Source organism: Phyllostomus discolor, chromosome 10 (genome assembly GCF_004126475.2).
Source record: "Phyllostomus discolor isolate MPI-MPIP mPhyDis1 chromosome 10, mPhyDis1.pri.v3, whole genome shotgun sequence".
Classification (NCBI taxonomy): Eukaryota; Metazoa; Chordata; class Mammalia; order Chiroptera; family Phyllostomidae; genus Phyllostomus; species Phyllostomus discolor.
Window position 1 is genome coordinate 15389723 of NC_040912.2, and position 23162 is coordinate 15412884.

At 43.2% G+C, this 23162-nt stretch overlaps 1 protein-coding gene across 1 annotated transcript in view; it reads left to right on the forward strand.

The window, feature by feature from the left end:
- RAPGEF5 (Rap guanine nucleotide exchange factor 5) overlaps positions 1-23162 on the forward strand; it is a 221849-nt gene that overhangs the window by 176523 nt on the left and 22164 nt on the right. The window contains exons 12-20 of the mRNA XM_028526158.2: positions 879-957; positions 4582-4726; positions 6019-6116; positions 9908-9938; positions 10807-10885; positions 13038-13187; positions 17122-17219; positions 20167-20289; positions 21935-22113. Of these exons, the coding sequence (XP_028381959.2) occupies positions 879-957; positions 4582-4726; positions 6019-6116; positions 9908-9938; positions 10807-10885; positions 13038-13187; positions 17122-17219; positions 20167-20289; positions 21935-22113 (982 nt within the window). The remainder of the gene's footprint in view (positions 1-878; positions 958-4581; positions 4727-6018; positions 6117-9907; positions 9939-10806; positions 10886-13037; positions 13188-17121; positions 17220-20166; positions 20290-21934; positions 22114-23162) is intronic.

The window sequence follows — 23162 nt, forward strand, 5'->3', positions numbered from 1 at the left end:
CTTATTACTTATTATTACTTCAAATATGAATATAAGAGATATGGAAATGAAATCATACAGCACAATGGATTTCAGGGAGATTAGATAAAGACCGTTATGGCGAAAGCTCCGCTTTGTGCTCTGCACAGAACCTTTTCTGTCAGTTGGAAGTTGCATGCGAGGCCAGCGTTGGCCAGATAAGCGGCTCCATATCAACACGTCAGCCAGACCCTTCAAAGAGCTCTCAAGGCAGAGAGGCAATAAAAATGGAACCTGTTCCCGGCGGTTAAAGAGGCAGAAGAGGATATAGGAAGGAGCAGGGACTTAGCTCTGTCTCTCTTCACAGCAATAAGAAAATCACTCACCACTTTCCCTGCTCCTTACAGATACATTTGAGAGATAGAGGTGAATGGCCCTGGAACCTGATACAGCCCTCTGGGTTTCATTATCCATTGTTCTTGCCCTAGACTTAGGTAAATGGCTGTAGGAAGCCTTATTTTATTACAACACATGGGCTTCATTCCCTGTAGGACTCGACTGTAGACCTCGGAAATCTTATAAAATTTATTTCTAGAAGCACATGATTTATGCATTTGGTTTCCATAACATCTTTACCCACAAATATAAAGGATGTTTTGAGGGGGGGAAAGATGACAAAAGTTACATGTTTAGAGTCTCGCAGTAAAAAAAAAAAATCTCATTGCTTGAGGCATTTTGTGTACGGCATTTTAAAAAAACCTTACCTTTAATAAAGAATGTGTTTTGTGGCTAAAGTTCTCCCTAACCTCTCTCACCAGCATTTAGCGTATTTCTGCCCTGCACTCCTCTGGGTCTGCCTGAGCAGCTGCCCTTCTTATCACTGCTGTGCTTACCTCGTGTCTGTTTCTCTTCCTTTGCAGAGACCCTCCTTGATGACTTCCTGCTCACGTACACCGTCTTCATGACAACTGACGACCTGTGCCAGGCGCTGCTGAGGCAATATCCTTCATTAACGTCGGGAGGCTGTCGCCTCCCTCGCAGGCAGATGTCCCACATTAGGAATTAACTGCCTTTCTTAATGCACTCAGCCCCCCGGTAGAGTGTGGCTGTGGTCCATGGTAATGTAATGATATCCAAGGTAAAAGATGAAATGAGACAGAATACTCGGGTGTGAGGGGGGCGGGGTAGGGGGTCCTGGAAATGCAGCTTCTGTTTCCACATTCTAAATTGTACTGTCTGTTACGTTTTCTTTCATACCTCTGTCTCAAGGCTTTAGAAATCTGGCAGCAAATTTGGCCTGCTGGCTAAGCCCCAGAGTCAGGAGGTTGGATGAGGTGGCAATGAGTGAATTTATAAAACAATCAGTCAGCTAGTGCCGGAGTGCTTGGGCAGGAGGGTGTGCACCTGGGACCTCGTGTCTCTGGGCCTGTGTCCTGGGGAGACGAGCCATTCCCCGACCTGGGAGGTCCGGCTACCCCCGGAGTCGACCATCTCCTTTTCAGAAGCACGCGATCTTAGAGTGATGGATGTGCTTAGAAGGTTAATTAATGACCAGTTAAGGAAGCTTTATGATCTATACACTGAACAGAAGAGACGCAAGAGGTGCAAGGCCGAAAAGCCAAGCTAAGAAAACTTCCTCAGTTCCCCGCATGGACTTCTTGCCTCGCAGGGTCCCAGGAAGATGCTTTGGGAGCATTTCAGTGGCCAGGTGACAGTCAGGTTTTTGTTAAGCTGAAGGGAAGAGTTCATTCGAGCCCACATGAAAAATTTTAAAATGATGGATTTTTTTTTTGCACCAACCCAAGTTTTATTGAGCTCTAGTAATAGTCTCAGTTGTATCCCTTTCCTGTTAAGTAATTGTTACATTTCTCCCCCTTTACCATTTTTTGCTTAAAACAATACTTTAAAGCTTCATAAAGGGCATAATCTCTCTTAAAAATACATAAACTAGAACGAGTGCTCCCTTAGTGCTTACTGTACCACGTGGCCAGTGCAGGTATCGTGAAGCTTTTCAGAACCAGTTTATAAAGCTGATTTTGAAATGTTGTGAATTTGGAAAATCTGAAAAACAGATTTCCTCTAAAGCTTCCAAGTGAGGTGTTACTAAGAAATTTAAAAGTAAGTACAAAGTTTTAAATTTCTCCTTCTTTAACATGGCCCATTTATGAAAAAAAAAATGTGTAGCTTATTTTTTCTATACTTGAATACTAAGTTTTCCAAGAATGTTTCCATCCATTAAGTAATACAGTTTGTTTTAGAACAAATTACATGCTTTCAAACTACTGTTGTTACATACGATCCTAACACAATTTGTGACCACATTGAGTAATTTAATGCCTCATAGAACTTCCCTGAGGAACCCCTCAAACTTTCCTTGGCTAAATACACGTCCGAGTCTTTGACTAAGACATTTTATACAAAAATTGATTTCTGAAGGGGATTATCAAAACCCAGGAAATCCAGAACACTTTCAGCCAGGAGCCTTTTTATGTGGCAATTTTGATGTCTTTGCAGCCTCTGCCTTTTCTGAAATGATGCAACCCACAAGCAAAAGTACGGCGTCCGTATTTAACCTGAGAGAGTGGGATGTGCATTTTAGTGACGGGTCCTTTTACAGCCTACTACTGTCACACTCTAAGGAAGAGCCCAGAGTATTTTTTGTTGTTTTCCCCCAATGTTTTTGAACAGTATTTAGAGACTGGGGCTGTTTGTGCTGTGTTGGGATATCATAGGTGGGTGTTTTTATTGCAATAGAATTTAATACCTTTCAGCTTTTATCATCATAGAGTTATTTAAGCTCACAGCCCTAAGTGGGCTAGTGTTCACTCCGTTACATGAATACCTCCCCACTGTTTCTCTCCGCACCCTCAACTAAATTTATAAATCATTATATATAACTTAGCATGAACAAAATATATGAGCATACATTTGAATATACCTAATACAGAAAACCAGAATAATATGAATATAAATTAGTAAATATTTTTAAAACATATCTTGCAGGGGAGAGAACATGATTAAGCAAATAAACTGTAGTATCTAAGAATGAAGAAGAGTCGTTGACATTTCAGTTCCCAAAATTGCTTTATGCTGAAGACCCATAATTGTAGAACATATATGCAGCCATAATAAAAAGCTTACCTCTTCACTTACATATGCTGATCTGTTAGTAGTACTTAATCTTCCAGATTTTTTTTCTTTGTATTAGTTGAGCCATGATAGTTACAGGAAAAGAAGAAAGGACATTTGCATAAATGGAAATAATGAAAGATAAATCTTTATATGTTGCCTTTCAAGAGAAAAACTAAAAGAAATGAGTCCTTTAACAGACTCTATGCATGTTTGTCTGGGTTTATTTCACCAGTAGAAATTAAAGAAATCAGATGGCCATAATGTATTTTTGCAGGTTCAGGAGACAGCAAATTATGTTTTTAGAATATTTACAAAGCCTGATGTAGAACCTGTCCCTCTTTTGCAATTACATGTCACCATCAACCCCAAAGCTCACCTGCGTTTTGTGTCATAGCTCTTCCTCTTCCCAGGTAACCTTTCATGTGTCCACGACACTCGGAAATGGTGATTTGGGGGAGAAAAATGCTAGGTTGGTTTGGAAAACACCAAGCTTCTGTCTCATTCCTCAGGCTTGAAGCATGTTGCCTATGAGGTTTGTTATTTTTAATCATTTTAACAACATAGTTAACACATGGTCGTTGTATACAAATTAGAAAATGCTTGTAAGTATATTAACAATTCATGGGCTCTGAAACCTCATTACCTTTAGAAGCTGCTCTTAATCGTCAGTGTATCTTTCCAGGTAATGGAATTATTCATATAAACAAGCATAGTTAACAAAAACGGATCATCCTAACGTATTCTTTTCCTACTTTCCTGCTCAACCATTTACTGGGAACATTATATCAGTAAATGTAGCCATCAGTTTCATGGCTACAGAACAGCCCGTTAGAAGAGCAAGTAAATAGTTCTGTTAGGTCTCCTCAGTGGGTAAAGCATTTAAGTTATTAATATTTTCTGTTTTTTATTCCAGCGAAAGTTTAAATTAGCAGTCCTTTTTATTTATGTTTGCACATTTATCCAGTCCTTTTCTTTAAGTAAATTCCCAGGGATGGGCATTTGGAAAATGTTATAAATTATGGTTCAGAAATCTGTGCTTATGTGGGGCTCTCCTTGAGAACTAACTGGTGGTATGGAATGTGAATTTCTGAGGATCCGAGGATACCTGACCTCTCTTCTCACTTGTATGGAAACAACGTCTGCCTGTGGAGCATGGCCAGGTCTCTTGGGCCACCCTTGAAATGAATGGGCCACCTAGTGTCTCTGGGAGGAGGCATTAACCTGTGCCCCCTGTGCAGCTATGTCAGAAGCCACCAGTGTAGTCATCTGACCTTCATCTTTATGGCCTGTCACTGAGTGGGTGTGACATTTTCCTGGCTTTATTTTTGCTCTTGTTAATGTACACCTTTTGGTCTCACTACACATTATTCTTTTTGTCCTACGTGGTTAGATAGATGTAGGTTCTTCAGAAAGTACGATTTAGCAAGAATACGTGGATCTCGCCATGTTTTTATTTTCAACAACGCGGTATTCTTTCTTAACCATTTGCACCTATTCTGCTAAGAAGTACCAGGGCAAAGAAGAAAACTCTGACGTCCCTTGCCGGAAACGAAAGGTCTTACATCTCGTTTCCCAGTGGATCTCTCTGTACAAAGACTGGCTGCATGAGGACGAGCACTCAAAGATGTTTCTAAAGGTGATGTGAGACTTCCTGATGCCCTCTGACGCCAGACGGCTGCTTTTGCCTTTAGTCACGCACTTCAGAAGTCTCCGTTGTCGGTTGCAGCCACTCACTTCTCGTAATGTCCAAGTTGTGATTCGAACAAAGCATTAATTCATTTTGATTCCGAAGGCCTTGATATGCCTTCTATAGACAGAAATTTTTTAATTTTAAAGACTTCATTAAGAAAAAATGTAGAGGGCAAATTTTACATTCACTAATTTAATGTTATCTTATAAAAGTCATGGGATGTGTGATGACAAATGAAATAATTAAGAAAGGTAAAATAAAACATACTTCAAAACTTAATAGTATTTAAGTGAGTGAAGGGGGAAAATGGGACAACTGTAATAGCATAATCAATAAATTATATTAAAAATAATAAAAATAAATAAAATCTTAAAAAAACTTAATAGTATTTAATCTATTGAGCTTTATTATCAATTTGAACTAACCAGTTTCGTATATTCAATAATTGGATAAAACATTGTCATTTAAAAACTATATTCACGATATACACATTATAAACCTTTTTCAGGATGTGGTGTATTTTGAGAATTGTAAGTAATAGTAACTTGTAAAATAGATGACAGTCTAGATTTACACATGGAGTTAGATAAACTGATACATTGTTCTAATCAATAATAGGCTGCAACATCTTTTCAACACAGATAATTCCCTGGAGATGGTTTGTAGGCAGTTAGATCCCTTGGGCCACCAGCACCACACTGGCCGTGCAGGTTAACGCAAAGGGGTGGGAGGGGGTCTGAAGGAGGAAAAGTTCTGTTTCAAAACAGGCCAGCGTCTAAACTGCTTCCGCCATTCATGAAGCCAACAACTTTGCATTCAGGATTCGGATGTCATTTAGTCATCTAGTTAAAAGCTCTTTAACCAGCTCTTTGACTAAACTAATGTTATTTCAAAACAACTGGGTAATTTAATTCAATTGATTTTTTCCCTCCCAGATGATTATGTGGATATCATTATTTTAAAATATAGAGCAGGCATAGAAATCGCAGTAGCCAGCCAGAGATCCCTAAGGTGCCGGCATGTCCCGCCCACAGCCCCTGAGTGCTGCGAGAGAGCCCTGCGCCTGAGCCAGGGGCTCAGAAGGGTAGTCCCACCCAGGGTCTCCCTGGTTCCTGGGTGGATCCCCTGCATTGTGCAGAGTCCCACCAACTCCCCTGGGCAGATCAGCCATTGCGTGAGTCTAAATTCTTGCTAAAGGGCCTTCAGCCAATTAACTGACATTCTTCTTTCCTCCCCAGACCATATACAGAAACGTGCTGGACGATGTATATGAATACCCAATACTCGAAAAAGAATTGAAAGAATTTCAAAAGATACTTGGAATGCACCGTCGTCAGTAAGTTATTTATTTTTGCATATAGCAGTTAACAAAAGAAGGCAGCAAATGTGATAGAATTTGAGATGTCTTATAAAGTTTATTTTGAACATTTTGAATCTGAGATTCATCTTGACCCTAGCTTTTCTAGCTGTACATTGCTTGTTTTTCTTTTATATCTCAGAATGAACAAACACTAAACTGAGCATATTGACTACTTTTTTAACCCTATTTTAATACAGGAGAAACAAACAGCCATGATAAGTTAGGTGCCTGGAAACAATCATTTGATAAATTATTATTGAAGTTTAAAAGTGTAAATATTTAACTTGTCATTTGGGCGGCTCATAGCTATCTCTAATAAAATAGAAAAAATGTTTTATAAATAGGCCCCAGCAAGTCATAGAGCATTTGAAAAGCTCAATTTTATATCCCTGAGGTTTTTAAATCAATTTGGAAAGATTAAAGAAAACCATTTACTCAATGACTTTTGGCATGTCCGGTATCCCCCAGGTATCTCTCATTAGTCTTTCGAATTGCCGAAACCTGGCTTTACTCTGTTTACATGAACTCTCCTTATTTATCTTGGTAAATGAAAACACCAGGTCATTCGGCTTTAAGATATAGCTGCAAAGTTAACCTGAAGGGATAATTGTCCTCTGATTTACAATGTAGTTTCCACTTAGCAAACATGAAATGCATCTGTTGTCAAGCTGTAAAAACTTCTATTAAGATTTAGTAGTCACAGTCAAGGTGGAGGCTTAGGTACACACAGCTCACCTCCTTTCACAACCACTGCAAAAATTACAACAATGAAACAAGTATTCCCCAGAATAATCAGAAAATCATGCTGTATGGAAGTCTAATAGTCGAGGAATTAAAGAAGACACTTTCATCCAGATGGGTAGGAGGTCAGGGAGGTGGAGACGCAGAACCAGCAGTCCCACACCCACGTGTGGTGGATAAAAATCAGGAGGGATACCTTGGGAGGAAGGGATGGATCACTGGCCCACACCAGACCACCTAGCCCAGGGATCCAGTGTCGGAAGATAAATCCCCATAACTTCTGGCTGTAAAAGCCAGTGGGGATTGGGGTGACAGAATAAACTGTGGGATTCTCGGGCATCTCTTCTTAAATGACCCACAATGGACTTAGGACTTACGCAAACCCTCCCCTCTCCCTCTGGGCTCCAGCACCGAGGCAACAGCTGGAAGGGCACCAGTGGCATACAGGGAGAAACAGAAGTGTCTGGCATCAAGGCAAGTGCCAGGGGACAGCCTCCTCCCAGACAAAACTTCAGAGACCAGGCAGTGGCAATTGTCCGTTTTCTGAGCCCTCTCACAAACAGACACAGAGCAGTGACACCATATCTGAGATCCCCATCAACCTGGTTCACACGGGTTGCCCCATCCTGGCGATTACCTAATGCCCATTCCAATTCAAATTACAGGTGACTTTTCTCTAAAAGGCCATGCTACTAAGACAGGGAGCCAAAGCAGCTGTACCTAATACACAGAAACAAACACAGAGAGGCTGCAAAAAGGGGAGACAAAGAAACATGGCCCAAATGAAAGAATACAACAAAAACCCCAGAAAAAGTACTAAACAAAATGGAGATAAGCAATCTACCAGATGCAGAGTTCAAAACACTGATTATTAGGATTCTCAAGGAACTCATTGGGTACTTCAACAGCATAAAAAAGACCCAGGCATAAATAAAGATTACACTAAGTGAAATAAAGCAAATTTACAGGGAATCAACATTGGAGTGAATGAAGCTGAAAATCACATCAACAATTTGGAACATAAGAAAGGAAAAAAACATTTAATCAGAACAACAAGAAGAAAAAGATTTTTTAAAAATGAGTATAAGCAGCCTCTGGGACAACTTCAAATGTACCAACATTCAAATCATAGGGATGCCAGAAGAAGAGAAGAAAGGGCAAGAAATTGAAAACTTATATGAAAAAATAATGGAAGAGAACTTTCCTAATTTGGTGAAGGAAATAGACATACAAGTCCAGGAAGCACAGAGTCTCAAACGAGATGGATGCAAAGAGGCCCACTCCAAGACACATCATAATTAAAATGCCAAAGGTTAATGATAAAGAATTTTAAAAGCAACAAGAGAAAAGTGTATAGTTACCTACAAAGGAGTTCCCATAAGGCTGTCAGCTGATTTCTCTAAAGAAACTCTGCAGGCAAGAAGGGACTGGCAAGAAGTATTCAAAGTCATGAAAAGCAAGGACCTACGTCCAAGATTACTCTGTCCTGCAAAGCTATCATCTAGAATGGAAGGGCAGATAGAATGCTTCCCAGACAACGTAAAACTAAAGGACTTCATCATCACCAAGCCATTATTACATGAAAAGTTAAAGGGACTTATTTAAGAAAAAGAAGATCAAAACTGTGAACATTAAAATGGTAATAAATTCATAACTATCAACAACTGAATCTGAAAAACAAACTAAGCAAACAAGCAGAACAGGACCAGGATCATAGATGTGGAGACCATTTGGAGGGTCATCAGTTGGGAGGAGGAAGAGGGGAAATGGGGGGAAAGGTGCAGGGATTAAGAAATGCAGATGGGCACGTGCAGGATAAACGGGGAGGTTAAGAACAGTATAGGAAATGGAGAAGCCAAAGAACTTATATGCTTGACCCACGGACATGAACTAAGGTGGGGGTGGGTGGGCGGTGATGGCCTGAGGTAATGGAAGATACCGGGTAGAGGAGGGCAAAAGGGGAAAAATCAGGGCAACAGTAATAGCATAACAATAAAAATATATTTTTAAAAAAGATTTCAGCAGTCCGAAATACATGTCTCGTAGAAGATGTTCATTCCGGCCTTCCAGATTCCTGACTTGAGGTGTAAAGCCTGGCTTAGTTGTGGTAAAGGGAGGTCCTACTGCAAATGGAACGTCTGTACAATTTTCAGGAGCCAATAAATTCTCAAACATGAGAATCACATGTTGGGAAATCCCGAAATGGGGTGCGATTTAGGGCAGTGAGTTACAAGTGAATGGGGTGAGTTTCGGTGGCCTCCTTCGGTCCGAGTCCGCAGCGTGACGTGTCCGAAGCCGGGGGCCAGTACGAAGGTGGGAACAACCGAGTGAAACAAGAAGAGAAAGACGAGGCTAACGTCAAAGCAACTCCCCACAAGGAAGCTGGTCTGTGCTGCCAGGGAGGCCGTACTACTGCCGGGGACCTTCAATTCACAGTTCCACATGCTTACATATACTAAAGGCATTAATGAAATGCAAAACATTCCATTAAAGAACCTAACATAAAAGTGGGAGATAAAAGATTGAAACAAGAAAAGGATGTGATGTGATCCTTGTATCCTTGGTATAAGGTTATGAAATCTTTAGATTCCGGAAGAAGATTTGAGTTGGGGGCTTGCTGGATGTCCCCCAGTTCCACCACACACAGAAATATCCTGGAAAAGATGCGATTCAGCCACTTACTTAGCTACCCGAATAGCAACAATTTCAGCTAAAATGCAACCGGTACGTGAGAAAACTAGAATGACTGTGTACTGAAGAAGTGCCCTCCTTCCTCCAGGGTTCACGTTCTGTGGGAGGAAAGCAAAACACACCTGCTGAGTAGACAGCTTCTTCACTTCCTGGTTCACTGGGGACCCCGAGCCCAAAGCCAAGTGCGTTATACACAGTGAACTAAGGAATACTGCGCCTTATCTTTTGGAAAAGCAAAAGCCTCGGCCCAGTGTCTGAAAATTAGTCTGCTGTGACAATAACCGCATTATTCTGGGCGTGGGACAAAGATTGACCTCTTGTTCTTTCCCTTTCAGCACTGTGGATGAGTATTCGCCGCAGAGGAAGGTAAGGCAGGCCCCTCTCCCTGGGAAATGCGGGGTTCAGCCTGGAGCTCTGGCCTTGCTCATTCGTACCTCCTCAGGCAGGACAGGGCAGGCAGGGGTTGGGGCTGCAGCTCGTACCCTTGGATTCCAGCTTCCCCGTGCTGGTGCAAGTTCAGTGTCAGCCCTGTGCCTTTGCTGTGCTCTTATCTGCCTGTTTTTGTGATGCATTTTAAAGTCTCAGAGTTTCCCTGGTGTCCCCGGAGTGATATAGATTTGAATGTCAAACATTCGGGGGGGGGGGGGGGGGTGGAGAGATCCAGGCAAGTAGCTTGACTACAAGAGTTAGAAAGGCTTGTAAGAAAGTTTCACACTTTCCAGCCCAACAGAAAGAGAGAGAGCGGGTAGCAAGGATGAATGTGTTTCCTATCCAACTTGAGAGAGAGACTGTAAAGGAAGGTGTTAGGCAGAAGTTGTGTAGGAGCTGATAAGGAACCTATTTCCCTTAAGAAGGTCATTGTACTCCAGCATTGAAACCGTCTCAAGTCGCTTTACCCAAAGGGAAGGTCGATATGGGGATGGGGAACCGGTGTCTGCTCAGAACCCCGGGGTGTTTGTAGTAACCAGATACCCTCCAGCCTGTCGCAGGGAAGGACTAGAGGGACTTTTTGCCTGGGGCTGGCCTTGGCCCAGGTCTGCCGTGTTGCTCAGACTCTCCACCTCCACATGCTTTCACTGAGGCAGCTCCCAGTTTACTCCTCCGTGACTGGATGGTGGATTTCATACTTAAAAAACGAAATTGGCCCGCTTGTTTGGAACATGCTGTAAACAGCTGTGGCTTTCCAAAGGGCAGGAACACATTCGTTCATTGTTCTCTTTCTCCCTTCTCACAGAATAAAGCCCTTTTCCACCAATTCAGTCTGAAGGAGAACTGGCTCCAGCATAGAGGGGCCGTGACGGAAACTGAGGAAAGTGAGTACAGTTCCTCCGACGAGGGTTGGGGGGGGGGGGGGCTGTCTGTCAATCACCAAGGCTCCCCAGCATTCACACAGCAGCCTGCCTTTACCCACCTCCAGCTGTCACACCCTTTAAGGAGCACATCAACATCAAAAAATGATGGCTTTTCTTTTCCGGCTTTGGCATTGCCATCTTCGTGATCATGTACTAGTGACCCAGGGACCAAGGACAGTTTAAATTGGGGAGATAAGGAAGGGAGACAGCAAAGAGCCTCCTGAGTTCCTGGGAAGAGGTGCAGGATCATCTGGAAACACGGCCTTCCTGGGGGTCACCTACTCCCAGCTCCGTGAGCCCATTGCCTGGGACTCACTGGAAAGTCCACCAAAGCCCGCGTGCAGGGCACAGTTAGAGAAGAAATCTCAGAGAATGTTATCAGAGGAAGGATGTGCAATCAAAATTCCTGTGAGGCAAGGCTGTGCCAGGCAGTGCCACACACCCAGCGTGTCCTCACTCGGTGCCCGGCAGTGCCCGAAGGGCTCCTGGCCCACCGGGAAGAGGGCTGGCCCATGCACTCAAGGGGAAACGCTTTGTTAGCGCCCGGAATACGCTGGCATGCTTCTCTGCGGTAATATCTTGTAACAACAGAACCTCACTTCCTCCTGTTTGGATAAAGGTTGAGTCAAGTGCGGAGCCGGGAAACACTTACAGCAATTAAAATGGATACACTATTGTGACTCAGAGACTTTCTCTTTTAAAACCTTTTCAATAAGTCCTGAAATTCTAAGTGTGCGCGTTTAACATTGGCTCAACTTCTTGAACCCGTAAAGAGCAAATTGCCACAAGGATACTTCTTCTGTTCCATTGTGTATAAAGCCACCCATGAGGGTGCTGTCGTGTCATGGTAAGAGGAAGGGCAAACGAAATGATCTTGCCTCCTAATTCGTTGCTTGCTGACCTCCTCCCTTGCCTGTTTGTCTCTCAGTTTAATTGTCTCATCTTCCAAGCCGAGTTCCAAAGAGTCTGAGTATTGCAGGGCCCTGGTCCTCTCTTTGTTCACCAGTTTGTTAAGCAAGCTGTACGCTTACATCATAGTGAGCGGTTTGTCAATCAGGTCTTTGCCTTGCTCAAAAATTCCATGGTTCTCTGCAAGGAAAAAAAAAAGCCTTTTTGTCTCTCACAAGTCTGTTGACAACATACAAAACAACTCTTTGTTAGATGCTATTGTTTTAGCGGCATGCCTAACCAAACCAAAACCAAAATGCGGCCAGCGCCTCCTGGTGGTGTGTTTACTTGGAGGTTCACACAAGTAAACGCATAGTTTGACTTTTGCTTTCCTTGCATTTCTGTTGAAACATTCCTGGGTTTATTTTTGTGGTGCCATTTCAATTGCACATGTAATTTCTCTAGCAGCTGCATGCCTTTTTTAAAAAAAATTGTAATATAGGCGAGGAAAATATCTAAGTACATTATTGTCCTCCTGTCTTTTCTAAAGAAGCTAGTGTTTTATTGTTCAGAACAGCTGATATAAGAAGCAAACAATGTGTCAATTATCTGCATTGCTATCGAAACGGTTTCTAATGGCAAGTCATAAAGAAACATTTTTCTCGAACCTGTTCACCCAGCTAGAGATAATATCCTAGTAATAATTATTAGCACCGCAGACAATAAAAAGGAAATTACAATGGCTAGAAATGTGACCTCTCTTTGGAAACTAAACTCACCACCATCTTGATCAGGAAAGGGAGGTGTCATTCTTAAAAAATCAAGAAGACTGGACACAAAAACCATGGCAAATGACAGATTTTTAGAAAAAAAAAAAGTGTATGAGAATTCTAATGACGACATGTGGTCCGCACTGGACCACTGGGACTGCCCCGGAGTGGAGTGTGAAGTAACAGTGTGTGCGTTAGACATGCGTGCGGGGAACCTAAGCCCTCCTCAGGCTCGCTCACCAGCTTACAACGACCATCTGTGTCTCGGGCGTGCGCACACACGTTTGCACGCATGTCCCCTCAGGTGCCTGTGTGCAGCCAGAAACAGGTGAATCGAGCCACGGGTGTTTTGTACCAAAGAGACGAGGGGGGAAGGTGGGTGCCTTGATTTAGGGAAGTCTGCACCTCATAGCCGCAGTCCTCTGCTGTCTAACAAGGCTCCTTGTCTCGCGCAGTTTTCTGCCACGTGTATGTAACAGAGCACTCCTACGTCAGTGTGAAGGCCAGAGTTTCCAGCACGGCCCAAGAGATCCTGAAAGTTGTGGCCGAAAAGATCCAGCACGCAGAAGAGGACCTGGCTCTGGTGGCCGTCACGTTCTCCGGGGGTAAATGGTTTTCTGTCCTCGAATGGTAATCTCTCACCGGATCTTCTCCAGGAGGAGACAGTTGACATTTTTATAGAGTAAACGTGCAGCTCGTGCCTTCTGGGTCCGCAGCTGGATGACCACAGGAACAATGAGAAGCCACCTACCAGAGGTGTTTCCATGACAACGCTTGGGTACTGTTGGATACTGAATTTCCTCCCCTAGAACTGAATTAGAGAGGCAGGCCCATGTTTTGAAGTATATTATAAAGCTTTTCTTTCATATTTAGTACTCCAGATAAGCCTTCTATTTTCATATTTAAATGAACTTGGGAAATGGCTAAAGGATGAAATTACTTTAGGAAGAGAAAAGAAAGACAGCCTTGAACTAGTCACGGTGCTGGCTGACAGTTTAAGACTGAAAGACCCCCTGCTGAAGGAAATGAGGACCGCACTGTACTCCCAAAGCTCACAGGCCCTGCTCCTTCAGGTGGGTGCAGGGCATGGGCCTGGCCACAGCTGTTTCTCCTGGTGGGCCTTGTTTACCCTAAGAAGGGTTTATTGTCTGTTTGGAATAAGATCACACAGACGACAAGCTGACACTATTGATCAGCGCGACCTGCACGGACCCCTTCGTTTTCACCAGAGCCTGTCAGGCATCTGGCTTACAGCCTTTATTGAATATCTCATTAGCCCTGAGGCAGACACCAGGCAAGTGACCTGGCATCAGCCGCTGGAAAAGAGGAGGACCGGGTGGGGGAGGGGAAGCAGATAGCCGGCGTGTCTGCCTACGCTTTGTTATCGCTCTAGAGGCAGGAGACGAACAGCAGACTCTAATGCCACGTTCGAGCTTTAGGTGACTGGAGAGCCTCCATTGCTGTGTCACTCGGGGCCAGGTAGAACGGTCCCACAGGCTCCTCGATGACGTATGCGAACAGACACAGCCCTGCCCTCCGGGCCTAACAGACGAGAGCGTCCCCTCCCTCTCCTCGGGCCCTCACTGTGCATTCCTCCAAACAGTGTCCAGAAAGACAGGGGCAAACATTTGAGAAACACGTGCGTTACAGGGAGTTTAATCAGAGTGTGATTAAATTTTTTTAAGTTTTTTTTTAAAGATTTTATTTATTTTTAGAGAGGGAAGGGAGGGAGAAAGAGAGAGAGAGAGAGAGAAACATCAGTGTGTGGTTGTTGGGGGCCATGGCCTGCAACCCAGGCATGTGCCCTGACTGGGAATCGAACCTGCGATGCTTTGGTTCGCAGCCTGCGCTCAACCCACTGAGCTACGCCAGCCAAGGTGTGATTAAATTTTTTAATAAAATATTTCAGACACTCCAGATGGATATGATAAATGTATACTATAGTTAATTTTAAGTGACTGAAACTATTAAATGACTCTAAACAATATTCAGTTCCATGAAAACCAACATGATGACAGAACCAGGACAACAAGTAATCACTGGGTGCCTGTCCGGGCAGAAGGTGCAGGAGAAGAAAGGGCCCTGAGCGAGCTCGGTGGCACAGCAGACTCCCGTGAGACCCAACAGGGCCATGGGTGAACTTGGAAATTAACGAGTGGCTCCTTTGCTCCTCAGCATCTGTCTGATGGCCCTGAAATACCATTTTTACACTCTATTAAACAGGATGCATCAGGGTGGGTGGTGGCATTTTAGTGTGTGTAGACTCATTGCTAATCATCGCTAGAAGTATCAGCTTATCTCCGAGTGATCCCACAGCTTTGGAAATGTGCCATCATTTCCCATCAATTAGAAGTTTTGTCCCTTAAGAACCTTTCTGCCTGCAGCTTAATATCCCCCAAACAATCATGTTTTTATGAGAGAGGAAAAGAAGCAGAGCTTAATGTATTCCTTGTTCTAGCTACATAATTTTCGATAAATAATGTTTTAAATGCTACTGCAAAATGAAATGACAATGAGATCGACTGTGGTTTTAGTTTTCAAAAAGAGTTTAAAGATGTTGGCAATTGGTAGGTTTTGTGGATTTTTTTTTTTTTGAAAGGGACTGGTAACTGTTAGTGTCGTAGCTTTCAGTGGTTGTAGAGCCGTTTTTGTACCAAGGGTAGGCATATGTGTGTAGTGACCACAAATGTGCCCAGTTATTCAGAGCTTAAAATTTTATCAGTTTATCAGCTTTAATCTTTTATAGTGCAGTGACAAACCTGAAAATAAGGAAAAAAATTTCTTAGCACATGGAAAAATGATGGAGAACACCACAGCGTTTTATCCCCCTGGCAAGCGTGGGATGGCTCCCACAAATTCAGATTTAAGGTGTGCGTGGGCACACAGAGGGCTGTAAGAAGCTGTAGCCAAACAGAGGGAGGAGGCGGAAGAACCAGCCACGTGGGACCATTTGCTACTCATGTCAATAGCCTGACATGCCGGTGCTATTGATCTTTATAATGCTGGGCCATACGGAATATATTAGATTATCATTTGTGTGCTCTGTATGAAGCAGAACTGTTCAAAACAAAATTTGGCATTTTAACTGATTAAGTTATGTAGGAAAAGATGTGGAATATTGCATTTCCCAACCGTGCTGGATATTTGAAGGGCTGCTTTAGGAGAAGCTGATTATATTACAGTGGAATAAACTTGAGTATTACTTTAGTCAATTCCCATCTGCGTTTTGTAGTTAGGAGGAGGGTGCTTCTCTGTCGTGGTGTAAAAGCGCACCAGCGGCAGCACAGAAATGGTCAGAGGATAGGAACCATTTGCAGTAAGGAAAATAAAATGAAAGGAAAATGTGTGAAACATGTCAGCTTCAGTAGTAGTCAAGAAATACAAAATAAACTGCAAATCCGTTTTTGGTTTCCACAAAAGAGCAGACTTACCAACACTAACGATCAGTGTTGGTCAGTGTAAGAACTAGAAAGCAGTTTGACAGTTTGCATCCAAAACTTGAAAAATATTTATCCCTTTTTACCCAGTAATTCCACTACTGGGAATCTACCTTGAGAAAATCATCACCCCGACCAGTGTGGCTCAGTTGGTTGGGCGTTGTCCCACAGCTTTGCGGGTTGTCGGTTCGATTCCCCGTCAGGGCACATGCCTGGGTTTCAGGTTTGGTTCCCGTTCGGGGCATGCGAGACGTAACCAGTTGATGTTTCCCTCCTTCTCTTTCTCCCTCCCTTTCCTTCTGTCTACAAATAAATAAATAAAATCTTTTTAAAACAGAAAAAATCGTCAATAAGCAGCCCAAGATTTATGCACAAGGATACTGATTTCAGCAATTTTTACTGTGGCCGGTGTAATAATAGATCCCATTTATCAAGCCCCTGTTATGCATCTGGTCCTGTGTTGATATGTAGCATACATCTTGCCATCTAATTTATATGACTAAAAAAATGGAAAATATTAAATGCCCAACAAAAGTAGAAGGATTAAGTGATGGTATAATAGACTGTTAGGTAACCAATTAAACACGACATATATAAATAGTTTTGACAAATGGTTAAGTGCATGTAATAAAATCAGAATATAAAACTACATATGAAATAATTGCACATATGTATGCATAAATATGCATATGTATAAATAATTGTTAATATATGTGTGTATACACAAACACTCTCATACCTAAAGATCAGAATGAAAATCTACCCAAATGTTAACCAATATTACCATCATGTGGTTATACTTGGAGTGATGGGATTAGGAGTGAATTTTACTTTCTCCCCTGAAATGTTCTGTGTTCCAAAGAGTGACTGAACATTATAAGAAAGCTCACCAGAGGATTCCTTTTTACGGAAAACGAGGAGTGATGTGCCGGCCCTCACCAGTACCTGTGCAGAGTGTGCAGAACTCAATTCAGTCTATTTTACATCCTATTTCCTTTTAAGTATGCTTCTTTGGCAGGTTTCACTCTTTAGATGTACCTTGTATGCCTACTGCTGTTCTTGTGTTTCTAATTACTCTCTCTCTTTTTTTTTTTTCATAAAGAAAAGCATGAACTTCAGCCAAATGACTTGGCGATCTCCAAGTCCCTGGAAGCATCTGGTCGGATATATGTCTACCGGAAAGACCTAGCTGACACTCTGGTGAGGACCTTTGGCCTTGTACTGAGACACACAGACACAAATGCCAGATGAAAAACATACTTGTGTGCGTTTTACAATGAATGTCAGAAAAGTACATTGAACGATTTCCTCTCCTAGCCAGTGGGACACTTGTCAAGTAACCCTGCTTTGCCAAATCAAAGATGCACAACTGGACGAATTCTAAACCCTTTCTAAGTCAAACCCTGCTTCTCTCTGAGCACCCGAAATGAGGGATTTGAGACCAGGGACTCCCTCCCCATCAGAAGCTTCATTCCATTTCTTCATTTCTGGTGCGTGTGTGGAGAGTAGGCTGAGAAACGCACCCTGTGCGGGTGGAAGGGGAAGGAGACTGCCCTTGTCTCCACGCATTTGGTGCACTGGTAGTGCCCCTCCCCTTGAAGAAAGGGTGGGGGGGGGCGGTCAGCCTTCCCTGGGCAAAATGGTCTCATGACAACAATGGGCCATTAGATGCCACTGAAGAGGAAGCATCTGAATAATGTGGAACCCACAGTGTAAGTTACTTTCAGTTCAAATTTAAGACCATTTACACCCAACTAGGTGACTGGTGTGTTGTTTCTGACCCCCTCAGTTGAAAGTTGCATGCGGCACAGTGGGCTCCATCACCCAGAAGAAGCAGGCTTTACCGACTGAGACTGTACCATCTAGTCTCACGGTCCTAGTCCATTTCCTGGAGTCAGAACCTGCTGGGTCTTCCTAGCTGGTTCCTGTTGTATAGACAATTGGTGACTGTATACACCATGTGGGTAAACAAAAACTGCTTATAATAAAAATGCCTTCTGTAAAATTATCTACAGGATATTAAGCTACCATAATATCAGCCACTGTCATTTTTGATACTTTATTACCAGAAACATAGGTGCTGTAACTTGCATTCAGTATCTCATTTAACATTCCTAGTAACCCTGTGAAGGTCAGAAAGGCTGCAAGTAGCTTACTCTAGCTTGCAGCAACCAAGGGGACAGTGCTAGGACCCCAGTCCCTTTATATTTGGCTCTAGAGCGCCTGCGCATTCCTTTCATTTGGATGTGATGGGATCACTGGTCCCGTGGCTGCAATGATGTAATTGCATCAGTGAAACATGGCATGCTGGACGATGTTATGCAGCATCTTTGAGTAAATAATGAGGTGGATGTGACTTCGCCCCTCCCCATGAGGAGGACAGTCTGCTGAGCAGCTGCTCTGGGCTCCTGGCGGTGGAGGGGACCCGCAGCCTAATCGTCTCCCCACCCTCCTGCCTCACGCCTCCCTGACTTCTCACGCAAGTCCCAGGCGCTCAGCTCCACTGCCCAGGGCCAGGGCAGGGGAGGGCAGGCCCGGGTCACTGTCTTCACGGGGTTTGTAGGTGCTGTGCAGTACGTCCCGAGAGAAGCCACACACCCTCCTGCCCTCGAATGTTCCCCCACAAACTTTGCACACACCTAAAATTTCCCCATTGGACTCAGAGCTTTAGGTCTTTCATCTCCAGAATATTTTTGTTGAAATGGGACATTGCCAGGGAAGAATAACATGTGAAACCACTAATATGCACTCTATTTGCCCATAGATTATATTCTTGGAAAGCAGGAACTAAACGCTGAATGAATGGCTTGGAGAAATACATACAAAGTGTTTCTCAGAGAAGGTGGTAGACAGTCTTGAATAACCATAGGGCAGTACCAGGGTAAGGGGCATATTTGGGGAGAAAGTAGGAGGGGTGAAAATACCTTTACACTCCAGACTAGTAAACTGAGGTGAGTGTTACTTCCCAACTCGTGGCCCTGCCTGTGGGTGTCTGCCGTGCAGGCTGGTGTCTGTCTGGTCCTGGTCAGACAAGCCTTGAGGAACCTCCGCTCATCCCCACCTCAGCTCGTCCCCATCTCAGCACCCCTGTGCCAGCATGGCACGTGCATTTGTGCCGTCTGCCCTTATGGAGCTCCACACCGTCTCCCGCTCTGGGACCACGGACAGTGTGTGTCTGCCCTGAACGAAATGAAGTCTGTGGGAAAGCTCCGTGGGGGTCTTTGGCCAACTATTTATAAATGTAAGAATTCTAAAGTGCAAACAGCGTATCTTGCTGTTTAGAAACAGATTGGTATTTGGAATCTGAACTATTCCCTTCATCCTGCTATGTCATTTAGTTTGCAAAGTCCTATTTTCTTTTTCCTAAGTCATTAACCATTTCAGTGTCATTAACTATTCAAGTCAGACCCTCAAATGGGAGAATTTATATTTTAATTAAAAATAACAGATATTTTGAAAATATGCTAAATAATTTTAGTACATTGAACAATGACAACAGACTTAAAGCTGTGGTGGCACTGGATAATTTCACGCCCTATTTTAAGGAAGTACTGTCACCAAACACGAACCTGTTTGTATAGGGAAAGCAATTGATACTTAACCATCCACCATGAGGTGTAAGTGAAGAAACTTTTATTTTTTTATTTCATGTTTCAATTTTTTTCTTTTTTTTGCTTTCCACAAGCATTTTAATAAAATCTGTAAATGCGTGTCTGGGCTGAGGCTTGTCAAACATATTTCCTGTAAAAGCCATGTCTGCCTTTGTTGAAGTACACTGTGACATTTCTCCTGTTTGCTTTTGTACCAGCCCCGCTGGCACGTGAATTCTTAAACCAGAAGCCCAAGTGGTTTCGGGGCTTTAGCTTTCATTACGCTGCCTGCCCCGGCTGTGTTTCATAATCAGATTTGTGTGGGCACGTGGCGGGGCTGGCAGGGGCGGGCTCACTCATTGATCCCGTCTGCTGTGCTCGAGGCTGCTTCTTAAATTGGCTGTAACTCGCTGAAGGTGAACAGACCTGGGAAAATATTAAGTGCCCTCAGACAAGATTGCTTTTCTAATCTGAGTGTCTAGTGCCTTTCCGTGAGCAGCCGGTACAGAGCCAAACATCGGGACTTACTGAGGATCCGTTTGCTTCTGTTGGTTTAGAACCCACTGGCAGAAAATGAGGAGTCACAGCAAAGGCCGATGAGGATTTTGGGAATGAATACTTGGGATCTTGCTCTGGAATTAATGAATTTTGATTGGAGTCTCTTCAATTCAATTCATGAGGTAAGGACAGAGTGAAAAAATCAAGTAAATGCTAGTGCTCTTTGTGAATTCTTTTCAAAGAATATTTATGCATGTGACTAGGTTTTTAAAAGATCCATCATCTGGTGATACTATTATGCTACGATACCATGGTCCAAAAAGATATTTGAAAGGCTGATCCAGTCCTAGGAATCAAAATACACAGTCATGCTTTATTTGCTCCTGGTACAATCATATGTTTGTAGACTCAGTATAAACATGTTATATTTTTATATGTATGAACACACATGTATATGTATATATACACGGAGCTCTAATGGGATTGAAGAGCCATTTTGCATTTGATACCTTTGATGCCTATATTAATTTTACCCATGAAGGTTATGATAAACAAGAACCATATATTATTTATGTATATACATGTCTGTACACACATACACACTCATCCTTTTACTGAAGAACATTCTATAAATTCAGACTGTTCAGCAAGACTTCAAGTGCCTTCTTGAAAACTTTGAGATATATTTCAAATTTTTACAGCCGTCAACTTCTCCCTTGAGGACAGCTTATAACAATTATAGATTATGGGTGAGATGCTGCTGACAGTTCATGAATAAATGAGTAGCCGGTGGAGAGGCTCCTGGGAATCAGAAGTGTGGCGGCCACATGCCACCGTATGTGGTCCTTGCTTTGCCACGTAGGGAAATTTTTCATATGAGACAGCCCTTCCTTCTGAAGGGAAGCTCGTGCCCGACTTAACCCTGAGTCTCATGTTCATTTGGGAAGGAGTTTTCAATGTCCTCATATTTTCTTGTTGAATTTTCCACTCGATGATCTAATTTTAAGCAAGTAGGGAAGTCGTTCCAGTGAAATGGCTCATGACTTTGGAAATGTCCGTAGGACGGGATGTGTCCCTGCTTCTGCCCCGGGACCGTGTCAGTTTCTTCTGTGAAACGCACACACCTCCATTTGAAATGAACCTGCCCTGTTGCTTTACATGTAGTCAACCTGTACAGAGGAAAGAGTTACTAGTTACTGGTCTTACTCGTTTTTTGTTTTTGTTTTTTGGACCCTGTTCTTTCTGTTTACTGTTTGGCACTGTCTTCCATCAGTGGTTCTCAAACAGTGGGTCTCCAGAACAACGTCCTCAGCGCCACCTGGAAACGTATTAGACACAGACATTTTTGGTCCCCACCACAGACCAGCTGAATCAGAAACTCTGGGTAGGGAGGTGATCCTGATTCTCACTGAAATTTGAGAACCCTTGCCTGAAGAATCTACCTGTGAGGGTCTAATGTGCATCTGAGCAAATATTAATGATAGCATTTATTCATTTGCACAGGAGTTTGCCAACAGAACAAGTTTAAGAAGTCTGGATCTGATTCAGCCTGTGATTTAAACTTTGAATGTCTTAGATTTTCATGTAAAGGCATCATTCTTACACTCTTAAAAAATTTATATAAGGAGTCTAAGTGAACATTGTTTAATGAGGCATCTCTAAAACTGAAGATAAGTTGTTTCAAATGTAATATATTATTATTTGCCACAGTCCCATATTATGATATGAAAGTGGCTACCAGAGATAGCTCTTTAAAAGGGACTAAATTTTGTGTCAACTCCTCTGTGTGCTGGAAACAAACACTGACATGAACGTACTTTCTTTCAGCAAGAGCTGATCTACTTCACGTTCAGCAGACAAGGGAGTGGGGAGCACACGGTGAACCTCAGCCTCCTGCTGCAGCGCTGCAACGAGGTCCAGCTCTGGGTGGCCACAGAGATTCTGCTCTGCAGCCAGCTGGGCAAGCGAGTGCAGCTGGTGAAGAAATTCATCAAAATCGCTGCCCAGTGAGTGTCCGGTGGTGAAAAGTACAGTTCTTCCCATCTCCTTGCGGGAGTACTGCTTTATTTTCCTTGTGACGATAAGAAGGGTTGGATGTGAATGGGTAATACTTAGTGAAGTGACCCAATGCTTGAGAAGGTCTGCTCATGAATATTTATATATTTGCATTTGAAGTATTTATATTTTAAAGTAAATGTCAACATATCAGACTGAAGCACTCTGCTCCATGCTGTAGAACTAATAAGCACATATACCCCACCCTGCAGCTAAATTACCATGTGGCCAGTGAGCTACAGTAGGCTAGGAAAATAGGGTAAGATGAGTGAAGGGGAAAGATCATTGAAAATGTGGTGCATTCTAGAATTCTGCTCTTGGCTCCTGGGTACCCACAGTACGAACTTTACGAACTCCTTAGCAGGGCCCACACTGGCTGGTCCACCCTGACCTCTGAGCCTCACCCACAGGATGCACCCCACGCCGCAGCCACTCTTTCCCGTGCACACCACCCCCCAAGCAAGGACACGTGTTGCTGCCTCTGCTAAGAGTGGCCCCTTCCACCCAGCAGGCTGCTGCCGCTCTTTACAACATAGGCCAAATGTTACTTCCTCTTTGAAAACATTGCTGATTTTCAAATGCAAGGTCAACTACGTCCTACCCTGACTCCCTCCCCTGCACACACATAGACACAAGATTTCCTTTTTAAAAATTTCTTTATCATGTGTACTGAACTTCCCTGTTTAGGTAGGGCTCCTTCATGGGTTGTGTTAGCTTCCAGCGGACAGGGACCAGTTCTAATTGGTCATTGTTCCAGGTGCCTGGTACAGAACTTAGTGAGTACCAATGACTGGGAAATGTTGGCTGAATGACCTTTTTTATTATAGCAGCTTGCTGGGAGCATCTCTTAAAATACCCGATCAGAATCCTCAGACTGCTCCTGAGACGGCTTCCCAGCAGAAGCAGGCAGCAGCAACCAAAATCTTTCCCAGTTCCTTCTGCCTGCCAGCCTTCCCAATTCGTTTCTCCCTTGTCTTCCAAAATAGTGGTTACATCAAAG